Source organism: Oenanthe melanoleuca, chromosome 10 (genome assembly GCF_029582105.1).
Source record: "Oenanthe melanoleuca isolate GR-GAL-2019-014 chromosome 10, OMel1.0, whole genome shotgun sequence".
NCBI lineage: Eukaryota > Metazoa > Chordata > Aves > Passeriformes > Muscicapidae > Oenanthe > Oenanthe melanoleuca.
In genome coordinates, this window is record NC_079344.1 from 10,225,801 (window position 1) to 10,243,413 (window position 17,613).

At 54.4% G+C, this 17,613-nt stretch overlaps 1 protein-coding gene across 4 annotated transcripts; it reads left to right on the forward strand.

Moving 5' to 3' along the window:
- Nucleotides 1–6,364: 6,364 nt before the first annotated feature.
- Nucleotides 6,365–17,499, forward strand: MFGE8 (milk fat globule EGF and factor V/VIII domain containing). Of its 4 annotated transcripts, none has more exons than XM_056500266.1 (10): nt 6,365–6,647; nt 10,090–10,215; nt 10,477–10,602; nt 11,128–11,241; nt 11,648–11,829; nt 12,233–12,388; nt 13,280–13,424; nt 14,275–14,459; nt 15,747–15,902; nt 16,121–17,499. In XM_056500266.1, the coding sequence occupies exons 1-10, from the start codon at nt 6,578–6,580 to the stop codon at nt 16,262–16,264; spliced, it is 1,404 nt and encodes a 467-aa protein (XP_056356241.1). In that variant the 5' UTR covers nt 6,365–6,577; the 3' UTR covers nt 16,265–17,499. The 4 variants fall into 4 exon arrangements, with proteins under 4 accessions (XP_056356241.1, XP_056356240.1, XP_056356244.1 ...); XM_056500265.1 differs by having other exon boundaries at nt 6,371–6,647; nt 14,257–14,459; XM_056500269.1 differs by lacking the exon at nt 10,090–10,215 and having other exon boundaries at nt 6,393–6,647.
- Nucleotides 17,500–17,613: the final 114 nt, after the last annotated feature.

Sequence of the window (17,613 nt, forward strand, 5' to 3'; positions counted from 1 at the left end):
GCTTCCTAAATTGGACACATATTACCACACCAGCCCCTAATAACTGCCCTGGTCCCACCACATGTGCTGAAGGAGGTGCTGGGGCTGCACCCATAGGTCCCTGGGGGACATCTTAAATAGGTATAAAGAAACCTAGCCCAGAACATGGACCAAAGAGAATTCTGTGGCAGGCTGCAAAGCTCTGTTAGGAGCTGAGGTGCTGTTGAACCTACATGTATTCACTCTGTGTCAACTCTGGATGTCTGCAGCAAGAGTCACTGGTTTTAGTGCTGGGACTTTTAGCAGCAACCCACTGCCAGCTGGGGATGTAGAAGGACTCAGCACTGGAGCTGCAGCTGCTTAACTCTCCAAGAACACTGGATAAATGCAGAATAGCTGGGATCTACTATTAACTGATCTGTGGGGCAGGACAAGGAGGTGAAAATGCCTGGAGAGGGACTTGATGGCAGAAGGCAAATGGATTCATGCTCTAATAAAGGCTCTGTTGGAAGCTGGACAAAGTAGTTGGTGTGATGGGAGATCCCACTGAGAAGGAGGGGTGATTGCAGAGGACACATGGAGTATAACTAACTGAATGCATGCTGTAAAAACATGTTAGCATAAACCTCCTGGCAGGGAGGGAAAAACACTAGGGAGTCTTTACAAGGGTCACACAACTAAGCACTAGCAAATATCCCTTGGAGGAAATTTGTGAAGCAGGTAGGGGAGATGGGGGCAATACCCTTGCCATCAGCCCACTCTTGCTTCTTCTAGGGAGCTCTTCACCACTCCAAACAGTGTGCATGGGAGCTGCATGGAGACATCTGTGGATGTCAGAGCTATCAGCTGGCTCCTTGCCTGGAAGTTGTTGTCGCTGCTGAGAGAGGAGGTAGCACAGCCCCAGGCAGAGCGCCTGGGGAGGACACAGCTGCCTGGCCATCCCGTGGCATCCCCTGCTGCAGCCTCGTGTCCCTTTGGGTGCGTGCTGCCCCTGGGACTGGCTACGTGCGCTTCTCCATGGCGGGGCTGGACGCCCTGGCCAGGCAGCAGCCCGGTGAGACCCTGGCGATGGCTCTGACAGATGGCTTTCACTGGGGACACATGGCTGCCTTGGAGCTTGTTTTTATTTCCTTTTGAAGGGAGGAGGAGCCATGGGAGAGGAGTGACTGAGCGGCTGAGCCAGCTCTCCTGGACACAGACCGTGGTGCCAAACGAGCTCTTGCTGCGGTTTCCGCTGTGGCTCTGGAGGCTGCAGCCCAAGGGGCAGGAAGTGGTCGAGAAGGAGCTTCAGCTGGTGTGCCAGCAGTGCAGGATTGACCCAGGATGGCAGAGAGACAGAATCGTAAGGGGACAGTTCTGATGGGTCACAGGATGAGGGGGATGGATTCCTCTTTGCCAGCACAGGAGCTCCTGCAGCAGCTCCAGCAAAAGGCACCGGTCACCAGGCACTTCCTCCCGGAGCAGAGGTCCTACAGGAGCCAACATCCTGCATCAGTGGTCACCAGCTTCTCCACCCAGGGACACAAGTGGCTACAGGTGGCCTCTGAGAGCTGCTTTGGCCAGGGGAAACCAGGAGAATAAGGAACTGCTTTTGAGGTGTGGTGACCCTGGATTCCCTCACAGGGTCAGGTGTGTGTGTGAGTGAGAAGAAGGTGTGCAGGGACTGGAGCCTTCCTGCTACATCAGCCATGGTTGTGGTTACTGAACTGTTTTAGAAGACCACAAATATGCTTCTCTCCAGGAAGAAGTGAATCCTAGAGCTGTGGCAGTTCTCTCCTTTCCCGCCAGGCTCTGGGGAATCAGAGCAAGTGGGAGGTACGGAGAGGGTGGGACTGGCAGAGTTCAAACATTCTCATTATGCTTCGAGATATGGAGATCAAAAGACAACTTTACAAATTAATAAGGCCTCCACCTGGGCAGAGCCTCTCTCGGCGTGGATGGGCGGGAGGGGAGCGTGCTGTAATGAGCAAACTGCCTCTTCTCCACCAGCCGGTAGGACAGGTTCTGGGCTCTTGAAAACAAACCCTGTGGTCTAGCTCATTAGAGTTCATTAGCGTTGTTCCATATTCATACAGCATTAGCGCCATCAAGCCCCATGTTTAATCAGAATGTGAACTTGCCTTAAGCCCTGCAGGAGGACCTTCCACCAAGCATATGCCAGAAGCACAGGCAAATTGGTGGCTTGAGTAAGGAAGGATCTTGTGAGCTTGGTAACAGGGTGAGGATCAGAAACCTGCCACAGAAACCTGGGTTATCACAAGAACCTGGATAATAAAGCTATCAGGTACACAATTTAGTGCTTTGTGTCAAGGCAGGAGCTTTCAAAGAGCTTCCTGAAAAAGGACAAAAGAGCCATGGCTTATCTTCCTATGGTATCTGCTCGGTACTCAGGCATGGGCAGGCTGCTCACAGCTTCTAATCCATCAGGGGTTTCGATTAAGCACCGTGGTGTACCATGGAGTGTGGGCTCCTATTACAGGTTGGTGCTCCCAAGCAACAGGCAAGGCAAGGGCAAGGCAAGTGTGGGACATGGACTGTGCCCTTTCTGTGCTGGGCAGTGCTCTGAGGTGGGCACCACAGAGAGCCACCACCACTGCAGGGCTTTAATCCTGCCCTGAGGTCGATGCTAATCCATCACCAGTGAAGAGACAGGTATTTCCCAGGGTAATTCCTGCTGTAGCATTTACAAATGATCTTTGGAAGTGGTGCTGTTACCACTGGCTGATGAGGCTGTGTTTGTAAGAGGACAAGCCTGCATGTCTAGATTTTGGATGGAAAAATAAAGGGAGATATAAAATAAAATACAAAAATATAAGAATAAATATAAAATAAAGAGAGCTCCTTCCCTTGAGCCCCTCCAGCCCTTGGTCTCCCATCTGCAAAATGAAGATGAAGGCAACACCTTTTCTGCTGGAGATAAGCATGGATAAATCCTTAAAGACTGCAAAGGATTCAGAGAGGGGGTTATATAAAGGTGCTTATATTAAGTACCTTACACAGACACACCAGCCCTAAGCTGGGTATAATCTTGTTTATTTAGGTTAGAGCAAAGGACTTGAAGTTAAACTGGCTGGAATCTCATCTGAGCTCCAACAAGATCAGCAGCGGGCAGCAGAGCAAAACCAGGGGATGGTGCTGCCCTTTGCCTTCTTCCCTTTAAATCAGAAAGTTTTAGATATCCTGAAGGGCTCTCAGTAGCCTTATGGAGCTTTTCATGCCCCAAGGATATTCAGCATCTAGATTTTTTGATTGGTCCTGAAGTTCCCAATTCCTAAACATTAGCATCCCTAAGTGTACAGCCCGTGCACCTTTTTGTGCAAAGGGCAGAGAGCATGGAAGCCTTTTGTTCCTCAAGAAACTAAACAGAGAAGTCTGGCTACCTGCAAGGATTGTCCCAGCCAGTGGATGTCTTCGGCAGCCGCTGGAAGCCATGTGCTGGTAGGCCAGCGGGCAGTGACGCTGGCTGGGGCTGCAGGAGGTTAGAAATGCTGGCACAAGCCCTTGGTTATCCTGTTAGAGGGATTAAGAGCAGACTGGGGCTTGATCCACTGCTATGGTGCTGCAGATCGTTTCTCCTTCCTGCTCGGAGTGGCTAACACGTGTGGCAGGGTGGGAGGCTTGATCCCGCGCAGCAGAAAACTTTCCCAGGACCTGTGCTGTGGCCTGAACCACAACTTTGAACTCTAAAAAATGGTTGTGCCTGTGAAGGAAGTGGGCTACTTCTGTCAGGGATTTTTGGGGGGCTCTCAGAATTGGGGTGAGACAGAAAAACAATGTTGCAAGGAGTGTTGTGGGAGTGCTTTGGGTGGGAAATCCCTTTGGGATGTAACAGCTGACTATTGAGACAGACCTAATCCAGTGAACTCCTTTACAGAACAGATAGTTGAAACAATAGAGGCTGCTGCCTGAAAAAAAAAGATCTATTCAAGGGCTGAGCAGGATTTTGCTGGGGGTGGAGGGGCATCTTTGCTACCTGATTGTGGTGGGGAGAGGTCCTGTGAGTTTCTGAGAAGGAGTGGAGGGAAGGAACATGAAGCTGTGCTGATATCAAAGCTGTCACTGCACATTCATCAGCCGTGAGACGCACCCTGGTCAGTTTTATGGCAGATGGGCGTTTTATGCTTGGGCATATTGTGTATTGTGTATTGTTCACCTCTCTCGTTCACAGGAAAACACCTTTGTATAATCTGCAAAATAAATAAGATTGCAAAGAGAATTACATGGCCCCCATCTTCACCTATTTTCCTCTTTATCACCCAGCTACGGGAACCAGGCTATCTGCTATCAGCGCAGCTTGGAAAGGGTTACGCACAGCAGAATCTGGCAGATGTCCGTGCAGAAGAAACCAAACCCAGTGGTAAATACTGCAATAGCAAGGCCTAAGTAGTCCCTGCAGAAGGGAGTGAAATTATGCCTGACCTTCGACCTACCCAACTCTTTCAAGTAGAGCCATCCCTTGCAAAAACTTGGCGGCTGTAGGAGCCCGGGTGTGGTGTTTGCCTGTGGGAGCTGTCTCTGCTCCTCATTTCTTTCCTGTCCTTGACAGTTTGTTACTCCTTCTTCTCTGCTGCCCTTGTCCAGAGCCTCCCTCTGCCTGCTGGGACAGCAGAGACCCTTCCCAAGTGTAGTTTCCCATGAGATGCCCCTTTCCATCACAGGTCTCCATTCACAGAGCCAGTGGTACTTGCAAGACGCACTGTCCCTGTGGAGAGCATTGCTCCATCTGGCCTCCACAACTCGCTTTTTAATATCCTTTCCCATGCACGTTCCTAGGACATTGGCATTCATGCCTCTGGGGACAGAAAGAAAACATTTTGCTTTCTGTTTTTAGAGAGGCTGATGCTTTTTCTGCAGCTCCCTCTGGGTCTTGCATTCTCTCCAAGACTAATCCAGGCAGTAGCCCCTCAAAAGGCCGAACAAACACCCTTGTCCTAGTTGCTTGTGCACAGCCCTGGGAATCTTGCCCCGTGCTCTCCTCCTCCTGACCTTGTTTTCCTCGGAACACCACAGCAGTAATTACCCTGAGGTTAAAGGGTTATTCGAAAGCAAGTACTGTGTCTTGTGTGCTCCCTTCTTTCCAGCTGTTGTTTCTCCCTACACTGGAGTTAAACTTTACCTGGAGTTTTCTTTGTGTTGTTACTAATTTAGAGAAACACCAGCAGTGAGGGTGGTGGGTGTGGGTGGGGATACGTGTCCAGCTTCATGTGTTTCTCATTCTCTGGTGCCCTGAGAAGTCACCAGCGCAGCTGGACCTACCCCAGGGGTTTCTCCCTGGGGTGCTGCTCCTACTCTGGGTGCTCTCATGGGTTGACTGCATCTGACAAAAGGTTTTGCTGGACACTGGAGTGGAGGACAGAAGACTGGTCAAAGTGCATGGCATGCAGCTGGACTGCCCAGTTCATGGATGGCTGCGTGGCTGCATTGCCAAAGGCAGAAATGTAGCAACACTCAGGCAAAGTCAACACATAAATATGACCAGCCCAAGTGTCTGAGGTGGGATAGTTAGTGCTGAAATGAAGGGTTTTGCAAGAAGAGATAAAATCAGCTTCATGTTTAGGAGGAGGAGGGTTTGGAGTGGATTTCCATTACAGGGTCAAATGGTCCAGCATTCCTGTGCCGTGCAGTGCTCTTTTCCAAAGAATTTTCTGCTGAATATGGATTTAGCCTGAATATGCTTTAGCCTTCCAGGGCTAAATATGTTTCTGCCTTCCAGGGCAGAGCTCCCCACAGGGCACCAGTTCCTCTCAAGAGTATGGCTGGGCTTTTCTAGCTCTTGGTGGCCGGGCACAGCTGAAAAGGGAGCTGGTTTTTGGCCAGACCAGTGGAGCTGTGGTGCAGTGCTTTGGGCAGAAAGCTGTTATGTCACTCCCAATCCCTTTCACATACTCGCCGGACCTGGCTGCGAGCTGTTTTCTGTGATGCTAGTTAGGAGGAACTTGGGAAAACCCCATGCCACTGGCATGCTGGATGACAAGGAGGCACAGGGCGCTTGTGTTCACTGTCCATCGGAGGGGAAGCCCTCTCCAGCTTTCATCCCACCCAGGGAGAGAAAAGTGGGGTTTGTGCTGCAAAACAGCTCTTCCTTTGCCAAGTGCTGGCAGCCCCCAGCACATTCCCGTCCAACTCTGCACCCTCTGCCTGCCAGCCAGGGCCAGGAGCCACGGGAACTGCCAGGCTCAGCAAGTCCCACCCGAGGGCCGAGATGTGGCGTGGGGTGAGCCCGCGGTGCCTGTCAGGGACACAGCATCAGCGCGGCCGCGGTGACCCCCACTCGCAGAGCCACCTCTGCCGCCCTGGTGCCGTACCCCCGGTGCTGCCCGCCCCCGGGGGCGCGCAGCCTCGGCCGGGCCGCGTCCCGCCGGCGGGGCCGGTCCCGCCCCGGGGGCGGGCGGCGGAGCACGTGGGGCCGCGCCGGGCCGGGCCGGGCTGAGTCACTGCCCGCCCCGAGCCCCGGCGGAGCCCAGCAGAGCCGAGCTGAGCAGAGCTGAGGCGAGCTGAGCCCGGCGGAGCCGAGCCCAGCAGACCCGAGCCCAGCGCAGCGCAGCGGAGCCGCTCCGGGGGAGCGCACGGCGCGGCTCGGCGCGGCTCGGCACGCAACATGAGGGCGGTGAGGTTTCGGGTGCTGCTCGCCGTGCCGGTGGCGTTGTTGCTGCTGGTGGTAGTGTCCGGTGAGTGCCGGGGAGCTGGGGACCAGGAGTGCCGGGGAGCCGGGATTCCGGAGATCGGGGATGCCGGGGATCCAGAGTTCAGGGGATCCGGGGTGCAGGGAAACCTGGGTGCCAGGGAGGCTGGAATGCTGTGGATCCGGAGTGGTGGGGATTTGGAGTGCAGGGCTGTCCGGAATGCAGGGATTCCGGGGTGCAGGGCAGTCCGAGGCACAGGGCAGCCGGAGTGCAGGGAATCTGGAGTGCAGGGTTGCCTGGTGTGCAGGGGATCCGCGGCGCAGGAGAGGGTGAATTTCAGGAGATCCACGATACGGGGGAGCTCGGAATGCTGAGGATGTGCAGTGCGAGGGATCCGGGGTGCAGGGGCTGTCCGGGATGCAGGGGAACCCGAGATGCCAGGGATCCGGGACGTGTAGCGGGAGGATCTGGGGTGCAGGGTGAGTGGTCCCCGCTGCGGTGCGGGTTGCAGGCACGCCGTGCGAGCCCCAGGGCTGCTGCTGCGGGAGCCGAGGGTCTCGTGTCCACGGCCCCGGCCCTTCTCCCGAGTCTCTCAGCCGGGCTGTCCTGTGCTTTCAGGCTCAGATAACCGTGCTCCAAATGTAAACAGCGTCCCTGGGACCGCCTGGTACTGCGCCCCAGCTGGCCTGGCCAGGACAACCCCGGGGAGCTGCAGCTCCGTCATAATCCCGTGGGTCATGCCTGGGGCGCTTGGCTCCAAAAGGGATGGACAAGACCAGGGAAAAGGGGAGCAAAGCCTAAATGCAGGCTGCAGGTCAGGGGACAAAGGGCAGTAGGAAGGGGTGAGAAAGGCCCTGTTTATATTCGCTCTCCCTGGGTGTCTGAGGTGCCCTTTTTGCCCTCCCGAGACCTGACTTCCCCCAGCCCCACTGGGATGAGCTGTCCCAGTATTTGCAGGATGTTATTTTTGCCTTCCAGCCAGCCTGTGGGCTCATATAAGCAAACATTTCCAAAAGCGGTGGTTGATCTTTGTTGCCTTGGTTCCTGAGTGTTCAGCCTGTGACAGCTCTGTCCCTGACTGGAGAAAAATGTGTGTGTGGAGGATGGAGATGCTGAGCAGCTCTGAAACCAGGCCTGGAACAGCCCAGAAACAAGAGCATCCAAAACTACTTGCTACAGTGGAAAAAGTGACCTGTGTGCCTCACTGCTAGGCAGGGGGCTGGCTACTGACACCCACCATGTAAGGGATTGTTCCTGGGAGGGGATAAAAGGGAGTCCAGTTACTTGCAATAACTAAAGTATAAAACTTGGACCCCTCCTGCCCTGGGAGGAGACCTTGCTGCTTTGCTGCCATGTCACACCCCAGACTCCTGCTGTGCAGGAGGCAGCACTGATGCTGGGGAGCACCCGTTCCTTGACACTCTGTGCCTGGGGAAGCAGCCATCTCCCACTGTTGACCAGAAGTAGCTCATTCTGTGCAGCCTTGACTGGCTGCTGGGAGATCCTTGGGATAGGGTGGATGTGCACAAGAGCTGTGGAGGGATGGAGGGCTGTAGGGCAAAGGCATCCTCCCATATCAGCCGGAGCCCTCTCCTCCCGTGCTGTAGCTCATGGCAGTGCATTGATGGAGCATGAGGTCATGCAGAACAGGCTGGGCAGCACAGGCAGTGACTTGAACTGGTGCCCAAGTTTTCTGCCTCCTGAGGCTGGGCTAAGGGAGCTACAGCATCCTCATGGGAGCCTCAACCTGATGCTGGCCTGCCTGCCACCAGTGTGTACCCTACACATGTGGAGTGTCAGGAAGAGTAGGATTAACTCGAAGGAGTGCTGCTATTAAAGGACTAATGAGTAGGAGCTCACTGAGTAGTAGCTTACGCAAATGATAACTGTGTTGTTTGGTGTGGGTCTGGGCAGTGAGCCCACAGCTCATCAACTTCCACCTTCTCCAGGTCATGCAGGTAGTGAAGGTTTATTCCTAGGTCTCCACCTGGGTTCAGCACTTGTTCTGACTTCTGCAGCATGGCAGAGAAATACCTGGCATCAAGGGATGTGCTGTCCTGTTTGATGAGTTTTGTAATGCAGAGCTCTGTTTTCCACAGTTCTGTGGAAATCTGGTCTAGGTTTATGGAATGTTGCTGCCTTGCAGCTTATAGGCAGAATAAATTGAGGGTGGGAGGAATTTCAGCCCAGCTCTTGCAATTTGATTCAGCCCTGCAATGGGGCGTAGAAGGTTGGAGGGTGCAGTGGGTTGACATAATTCACTTCCCTCCTCAACAGGATAGGGTGGAGAAAAGAAGGAAAAGATGCAGAATGGGTCCTTCCCATGGGCTGCAGTTATTCATGAGCTGATCTGGTGTGGGTCCTTTCCATGAGATACAGTCCATGACGAAGAGACTGCTCCAGCCTGGGGTTGTCTGTGGGCTGCAGTGTGGATATCTGCTCCCCTGTGGTCCTCCACAGCTTCAGGGAGACAGGTCTTCTTCATGGGCTGCAGTAGAATCCCTGCTCATGCACCTGGATCACTTCCTTTCCCTCCTTATTCCCTGCTGGGGGTGTCTGCAGGGCTGTTTCTCTCACATTTTTCTCACTTCTCTTCTACAGCTGCTGCACAGTGTTTTTTACTTTATCTTGCATATATTATCACAGAAGCAACCCTAATGCTGGTGATAGGCACCAGCTTTGAGCAGCAGAGGGTCTGTTTTGGCATTGGCTGGGACTGGCTGTCTCCAGCATGGGAGCAGCTCCTGTTGTCTTCTTGCTGAGCCACCTTTGCAGCCCCCTGCCACCACCACCTTGCCACATAAACCCTACACTTGGCAGATGCTGGAGATGGATGAACAGGCAGGGAAGATGGTGCAACCCCACCAGCTCCCTGGGGGAACCTGCCTTGGGCCAGGGCTGCCTTGTGGGAGCTGCTTGGCATGTGATGGAGGTCTGGCAGGCATCCTGCAGAGATGGACCTTGTGCTTCCTTCCTGCAAGACTCCAGCATCTGGGAACTGAGGCGTGCGAGCTCCCCCTATAATGTTTTGGGGTTTTTTTGTGCTTTTACAAGTACAAACCTGTATTAGCAAAACCCAGCAACAGCACCCCATTCCCTGCAATCATCCTGTCTTTCTTGTGCCTGAGTGAGCCCCAGCCTGGTCACTCACATTTCCCAGCTAAGCGTCAAAAACATTTAAAGCACCAAAACCTGGGTTTCCCCTGTCTTCACTTTAACATATAGTGTCTGTTAAACCTCTTTTTTTAATGTGCCAGCACAGGGCAGGTCCTTGCTGCTGGTTATACTCCCAGTCTCAACCATTGCTTTTGAATGCCAGCAGCCCTGTGCAAGATCCAGCAGCCTGTCCCTGCCAGGTGCTCCCTTCCCTGTGGGATTTGCAGCAGACCAGTTCCTGCTGTTGGGCTGGGATGCCTTTGTGTGCATGGAGCTCTGGTGGATGCCTGCCTTAGGAATGGTTTACAGTGACACCTGGCTTTACTTCCAGGTGACTTCTGTGATGTGAACCACTGTCAGAATGGGGGTACCTGCCTGACTGGGATTAATGAAGCTCCCTTCTTCTGCATCTGTCCAGAGGGCTATGTTGGGATTGACTGCAATGAGACAGAGAAAGGTGAGGAGCTGACCCTTCCCAGGTGCTCCATGTCAGCCAGGAGCCTTGCTGAGAGTTAGTGTGCCTTGTCCTGGCCATGCACCACTGGCCTTAGGGTTCAGCCCTTCTGATGGCTGATGTACACACAGAGCAGAGATCACAGTAGTGATATGGTGATGGGATGCACTGTGGGGAATGCAATGTCTATGGGGAGTGGAAGCCCACTGGATGCTCTTATTTTCCACCTGTGCCTATATTACAGTTGTTTTTCCCCTTCCCCAGGGCCCTGCCACCCCAATCCTTGCCACAACAATGGTGAGTGCCAGCTGGTCCCAAACCGGGGTGACGTCTTCACTGATTACATCTGCAAGTGCCCTGCGGGGTACGATGGGGTGCACTGCCAGAACAGTGAGTACGGGGAGGGGGACAGGGGAAGCTTGTCCCATGAGAGCTTGGGGACCCCTTGGGTGACAGCTGGGGGTGTGTGCAGCTGTGACTGTGTGGGGCACCAGGCTGTGTCAGGGATCATGGGCGGTTTTGGAGCTTGCAGGGCGGAGGGAAGGACCATGGTGTGGGGACAGCTAATGTCTGAACCTTGCTCTGCATCTCTGGAGGGACTTGGTGCCTCAAGTCATAACTCAAGGGGTGCCTCAAGGCTCAGCCTGCTCCACACAAGTTCCCAGCATTGGTGTGACTGTGTGTCCTGTGTGTCCTGTGTGTCCTGTGTGTCCTGCACGGCTGCACTCAGTGGGGACATGGTGTAGATGGGTCCTTGAGTTAGAGCTTTAACCTGTGCCACGCTGTCATCAGAGACCCTGCCATGGACCCTGTTCAGGGAATGCCTCCCCCTCTTCTTGCTGCACTGAATGAGGGGTCTCCCCTCTGGGATTGGTTTTGGGATTGTCTCCTGAGCTCTTCCTCTCTCTCTCCTAGACAAGAACGAATGCTCCTCCAAACCTTGCAAAAATGGAGGCACCTGCCTGGACCTGGATGGTGACTACACCTGCAAGTGTCCTTCTCCATTCCTGGGGAAGACCTGCCACGTTCGTAAGTCTTTGGCACCAAAATTCCCTTTCCCTCCTGTTCCCTACTGTCTGTCCCTCATTGCCAGGAGGGATCTCACCAGCTGGTTTAGGGGATCTGGAGGGTAGCTGTGGCTGCCTTCGATGCCAGCAGGTCTGGTCCTAATGGAGGGAACATGCTCAGGAAGGTGCTTTCTCCTCTCGAGTGCCTCAGGAAGGCCCTTTATCCTCCAGACCTCTGTGCTGTGAGGGGGATTGATGAATGATGTGGTTTTGGCTGAGGGATGAGGAGGAGAGGACACCTTGGGGACAGCCAGCTTCTAGGGCTAGCCTCCCTCTCCTGCTCTGTTCCCAGACAAGAAACAATGACCCCCTAGTTCTGCTCCTGGGTTACTGTCTCTCTTTGATGCTGATCTCCTCTCTGCCCCCAGGCTGTGCTGTTCTCCTGGGCATGGAAGGAGGAGCCATCTCTGATGCACAGCTCTCAGCATCCTCTGTCTACTACGGCTTCCTTGGCCTCCAGCGCTGGGGACCAGAGCTCGCCCGCCTCAACAACCACGGCATCGTCAATGCCTGGACCTCCAGCAACTACGACAAGAACCCCTGGATCCAGGTACCTGCAGCAGGACTGGAATGCCAGCACAGAGAGCAGCCCCAGCAGCCATGGCTGGTCTTGCAGTGCTGCTGTCACGGGGTTTCACTGCTGCTGGTGGCAAATGTAGGGCTAAATTGCTGCATCAAGCTGCCACCCACGGGCATCTTAGGATGTGCCCAGAGGAGGCAAGTGCATTGGAGGAAGGTGGGACGTGGGTTGATGATCCCCCTTGCTCTGCCCACCTTGGGATGCAAGGGTGGAGGGATGGAAGGCTTCCTCCCCAGGGGAGTTCCACCGCCCTGGGCAGCCCCTTTCCTTGTCCCAGTGCCCACTCTCCCAGCCATACTTGGTGGTTCTGGTGGGTGTGAGGGCTGTGCACCCCATCCTCCTGCACTCACTCGTGCTGCCCTCCCTGCCACAGGTGAACCTGCTGCGGAAGATGCGGCTGAGCGGGATCATCACGCAGGGCGCGCGCCGCGTGGGGCAGCAGGAGTTTGTCCGCGCCTACAAAGTCGCCTACAGCCTGGACGGGCGGGAGTTCACCTTCTTCAAGGATGAGAAACTGAATCTAGACAAGGTGGGCTGCAGTGCTCTGCGTAGGGGATGTCCCAGCTGCCCCCATCCAGGGGTGCTGTGGGGTGCTGAGGTGGCTGTAAGCTGCATCCCTGCTGTGTGTGGGAAAGTGCTTTTGTCCTGGGGCAAAGCTGCATTGGGAACCGATGGGAACTCTCCTAGCAGTGAGATGGCACAGGCAGTCCCAGTGCCAAGCAATACTCCCTGCCTCTGTTTAATTGACCGTAATAAGCATAACCAAAGAAGCAGCACTGACTGATTTAGGTCATTCAGATAGTATCTTTATCACTGACACACTGTGGGAACTGGGCTTGGTCTGGGAGTGCTACTGAGCAGTTTGGGTAGCTCAATGTTGTATCGGTAGCAAGCACCAGCTGACAGCATGTCTCTCAAAGTGGGAATACTTGCAGATTGCAGCACTCTCCACTACCAGTTCTTTATGGCAAGTGTCTCCTGCTGGCTTTCTGAGCATCTGGGGAATGGTTGGGAATATCTGCTTTGCTTTAAAAAAAATGGAAAAATTCCTCTTGTTTCTGCAGCAATGGAAAAAGTGCATGAAACACAATTTGATTCTATTTATTATGTGAAAAAGGAAGAAGGGAGCCACCTCTGTGCTTGTCATGATTTGAGGAGCACTGTGGTGGTGGGAGTGGATGTTGCTGCCTGTGTGGCTCTGTGGGGGTGAGGATGAAGCAGGGAATGTTGCAAAGCTCTGTTGCGAGTGTTGGAGCTCCTTCAAGGCCCTGCACTGTTCCAGGGTACAAAAACAGCCCAGCTTCCCCCTCTGTGCTCTTTTGCCATTGGCAGTGCCAAGATCTCTCTGTCTGCTGTACAAGGGATTCGATGCAGCAGACTGTGGGAGAGCCGGGGCACTGAGCCCTGGTCACTGTTGCAGGTTTTTGAGGGGAACTCGGACTATGGCACCATGCAGACCAACATGTTCAACCCCCCCATCACGGCGCAGTTCCTGCGCATCTACCCCGTGATGTGCCGCCGTGCCTGCACGCTGCGCTTCGAGCTCATCGGCTGCGAGATGAACGGTAAATGCCGGTCCTGTCCCTCCCCGGGGGCTGCAGGGCAGGGGTGACACGGGGCAGGGCATCACTCCTCGGCCTGCTTCTGGTCCCTCAGGACAAGGGATTTGTCAGTGCTTGTTTTTCCTCCTGCTGATGCCTGGGAATACGCAGGGGTGTGTTTGGGGAGCACAAGCCGTTAATCCCGTCGGCTCAAGCAGCTCGAGCTGCATTCTCACGCTGCTAACACCTTCCCAAGCTGGGAGTTTTTACTGTGCCCCCTCTCTGTCTGAGCTGTGAACCCGCTGCTTTTCCTGCCAGAGAGCTTGAAAAGCAGTGGAGGATCAAAGTCCTCTGGGAAATGCAAGGGATCCTCAGCCTGAGCCCTTTCCCTGTCCCTCCTGCATTCCTGCCCTGCAGCACATTCCTGGGAGCTGAGTGGGATCAGTGTCGGTGTGGGAGTGGATGTTGTGGGGGTTTGGGTCCTGTCCTGCTGCTGCGTGGGTGTGGTGCCATCCGTGCTTCTGGCAGGGGATATCTTTGCGTTGCTCTTTCCACATCCTTCTCTGCCTCCTGCCAAAGCTTTCTGTGTTCCAGGGCTGGGCTGGGCTGGGCTGTGGGGACATCCACTCATCCCTGCAGCAGGAGGCACTGTGAGCCAGGGAATAGCTGGGAGCTAAAAATCCCAGGAAAAGGCAGCCTTGCACATCTGCTGAGCATTTCCCTGCCTGGCCCGATGCTGCTCTGGGTAGTGGGATGGGAATGTGGGGATGGCTTCTGACAGGTCTGCGGGCTTTTACTTGCGGCCGTGCTGTTGTCTCTTTCCTTTTCACTGCCTGTGTAAACTGTTGTGTTACAGTGTATTTCAACACGGCAGGTTGCTCGGAGCCTCTGGGCATGAAATCCCGCCTCATCTCCGACCAGCAGATCACAGCCTCCAGTGTCTTCAAGACCTGGGGCATCGATGCCTTTACCTGGCACCCCCATTACGCTCGCCTGGACATGACAGGCAAAACCAACGCCTGGACAGCCCAGAACAACGACCAGTCCGAGTGGCTGCAGGTGGGTCTCTGGTCTCTGTCACCTCCTGTCTCCTCACCAGCTCCTCCTGCTGTGCCTAGAGCCACCTCCTGTTTCAGGGTAGCTGGGACAGCTGGGTTGGTGTGGCCAGAGCCTTGTTGTTGGTCACAAAATCCGGCAGTGCTCTCCTTGAGCTGGGATCACAGGGGCAGGTCAGGATGGGACCACAGCCACCAGTTTTAACAGCAGTCCTGGAGCTCTGGGTCAGAATCAGTGCCCATAGGGACAAGGTGGGATGTGTGTATTCTGTGGGATGTTGTATCTGCACCTTCTTGTAGGGTGCATCAAGCCTGCAGCACAGTTCTGTCTCACTCCCTGAGGAAATGCCATCCCAGCCTGGAGTGACCGTCCCAACACCCTCTGACTACCCAGAACACCATGTTTTCTGCTTTGCAGGAAAAAATCAGGCTTGCTTTTCTCTTCCCAGTCTGGAATAGAAACAAATAGTTTTGAAATTTCCTTCTCAGTTTTCCTTTCCTCCCCTGTTTTTGTACTTTTCACATGATTCCATGACATAATAGGACAAAGCAGTTTAGATATTTGTCCCGCTTTTTATTTGGGAAATGATTAAAAGCAGCTGCCTTCCAACTCTAAATAAACCTTATCGAGACGTTGGCTGATGACGGGGTCGGGATGACACGCTGAGTTGGGCTGTTGCACCACAGACTGCCTGTTTGTGTATGTGTCTATGGATTTACACGTACACTCAGGATTTATGTGTATTATGTAGCTGGAACTGCCCTCTATGAGCATGGAAACAGAGCTAAATTAATGAGGCTTTCAGCTCCTTCAGTGGTTTACCCTGTAACGTAAACACAGTGTAGCAGAGTAAAGAGGATAGAAACCGTCTCACTTCAAGCTCAAATGTCAGATTGCATTGAACTGCATATTTTCCCAGCCAGAATTACTTTCCAGTGGAAATGCATCTCCTCTGTGAATCCTGTATTTTTTTTTAGTTGAGATTTTTTGCTGTCCTTCCCCCACTGTTTCCGGAAAAAAATGTAGAGGTGGCAGGGGTGGGCAAAGGAGGTGAGATGAGTTTGTGCCCACTTTTGGTTGCTTTCAGGAATACTGCAAGTGTTGAAGGATCAAATATTTCACAATCATGTTTTATGATTTGTCTGGCGTTGACATGGGGGTCAAGTGGTGTTTTCTCCATTCTTGACCCATGAGGGCCAGCTTTTCCTGGCTGCCTCTGGACTGTGAAAGGTGCTGTAGGGTGGGAGCACTGCTCCTGCAAGGAGCTGTGACGAGCCTTGTCTCTGCCAGATTGACCTCCGGGACCAGAAGAAGGTGACAGGCATCATCACACAAGGAGCCCGTGACTTTGGGCACATCCAGTATGTGGCAGCCTACAAGGTGGCCTACAGTGACAACGGCACGTCCTGGACCCTGTACCGGGATGCCCAGACCAACAGCACCAAGGTGGGTGTGGGGAGGACAAGGCGATTTCCCAGGGCCCAGGCCGTGGTGGGGAGGGATGAGTGGTGGGGCTAGGTCACAGAATCACAAAAATGTGCTGAGTTGGAAGGTACCCACAAGGATCATTCCAGCTCCTGGCCCTGCACAGGACACTCCAAGAATCACACCAAGTGCTGTGCCCTGGGTTCCTGGCAGCACTGATACGCACCTTTCTCCTCCAGATCTTCCTTGGCAACAGTGACAACTACTCACACAAGAAGAACGTGTTCGACGTGCCCTTCTACGCCCGCTACGTGCGCATCCTGCCGGTGTCCTGGAACAACCGCATCACCCTGCGCGTGGAGCTGCTGGGCTGCGATGAGTAGGCGCCGCAAGAAGGACGGGGCTGCTCTTCCCCGCTGCCCAGCCTGCTCCCTGCCTGCCCTGCCCGCTCCTGCTCTGCCCTCACACCCCCTCTCCATGTCCCCACACTCAGGAGGGCCGAGAGGGCTCCCCTGCCCTGAGTGCTGGGGCTGCAGCACTGTGTTTTACGGGGCCCTCACAGTGGGATGTGGGGACGGCTCCTGCCCTCTTGCTGTTCCAACCAGGGCTGAGACTCCCTCCTGCAGCTTTCTTGGGGACACCATCCTGCAAATGAGGCCTTGCTGGGGGACTCTGTCCTGCAACCAGGGCTTGGCTTTATCTTCTCTGCTAAGCCTGGGGACAAATTTTCTCCTTGCTTCTGCTTCCAGCAGAGAGGCTGCAGCCAGTGGCAGTCCTTTGCCTGAACTGTGTCTTGGAGCAGTTTTCAGGGTCTTAGGGCAGGCTCCCCTGGCTTGCAGCCTCCTATGTCCCTCCTGCTCCCTGCTTGTCTGCAAGCAGGGGCTGTGAAAATCCTCTGAAAAAACTCAGCTGTTGTCCCCTGCCCGTTTTGCCAGGCCCTGAGTCTCCTTGCCTGCGATGTCAGCACCACATAGTGTGAGTGGAGTGATGAGATGGCTCCTGTCAAGAGGCACAGATCCCCACTGGTGGTGGCTCTACCTGCTGAGCACTCTGGCAGGCATCACAGCGAGCATTTTGGCAGGCACTGCCCATTCCCCTTCCTGGGATGCCAGCTCCAGCAGCCTCCCAAGTCTCAACCTTGCCATCATCTCTAGCTTACTGCAATTTGGGGTGCTTGGGTGTCCCTTGTCCTCAGAGCCCAGTGGTGACCAGGGGGACTATGATCTGATAGTGGGGAGAGTCGGTTTGTAGCCACAAGGATGTGGAGAAAAGATGGGAAAGGTGGTAGTTAAACCACTTGAATGCAGTGGGCAGAGAGCCATGCCATCACCCTTTTTGCAGCCTGATTTTTTCCATTTACATGGGGTGGAGGGGAGCCTCTTGCAATGCTGGAGCCCTTGGGATTAGCAGTAGGAGATGAGTGAGTCCCGGGTGGGAGCACAGGCAGGCTGTCCTGGGCTGGCAGTGATGCTTCCCCTGCCTGCTGGGATGTGAAGCAGCCGTGGGGCTGGGCTGGCAGTGGGTTCGCTTTGGCAAGGGCTGAGGGAACCCGAGTGGGATGGCAGTGATGGCCCCACTCTGGGGTGTCTCTGACAGTATTAAAACCAGCTGAAACTTTGGGGGTGTTGGCTCATGTGCTCTGTGCCCCTCCAAAGGCCATCTCATCTCCTAAAGTCCGTCTGGTCTGATAATTCTCCAGGATTCCCTCTGAGCCTGTGGACTCCTCCATCCT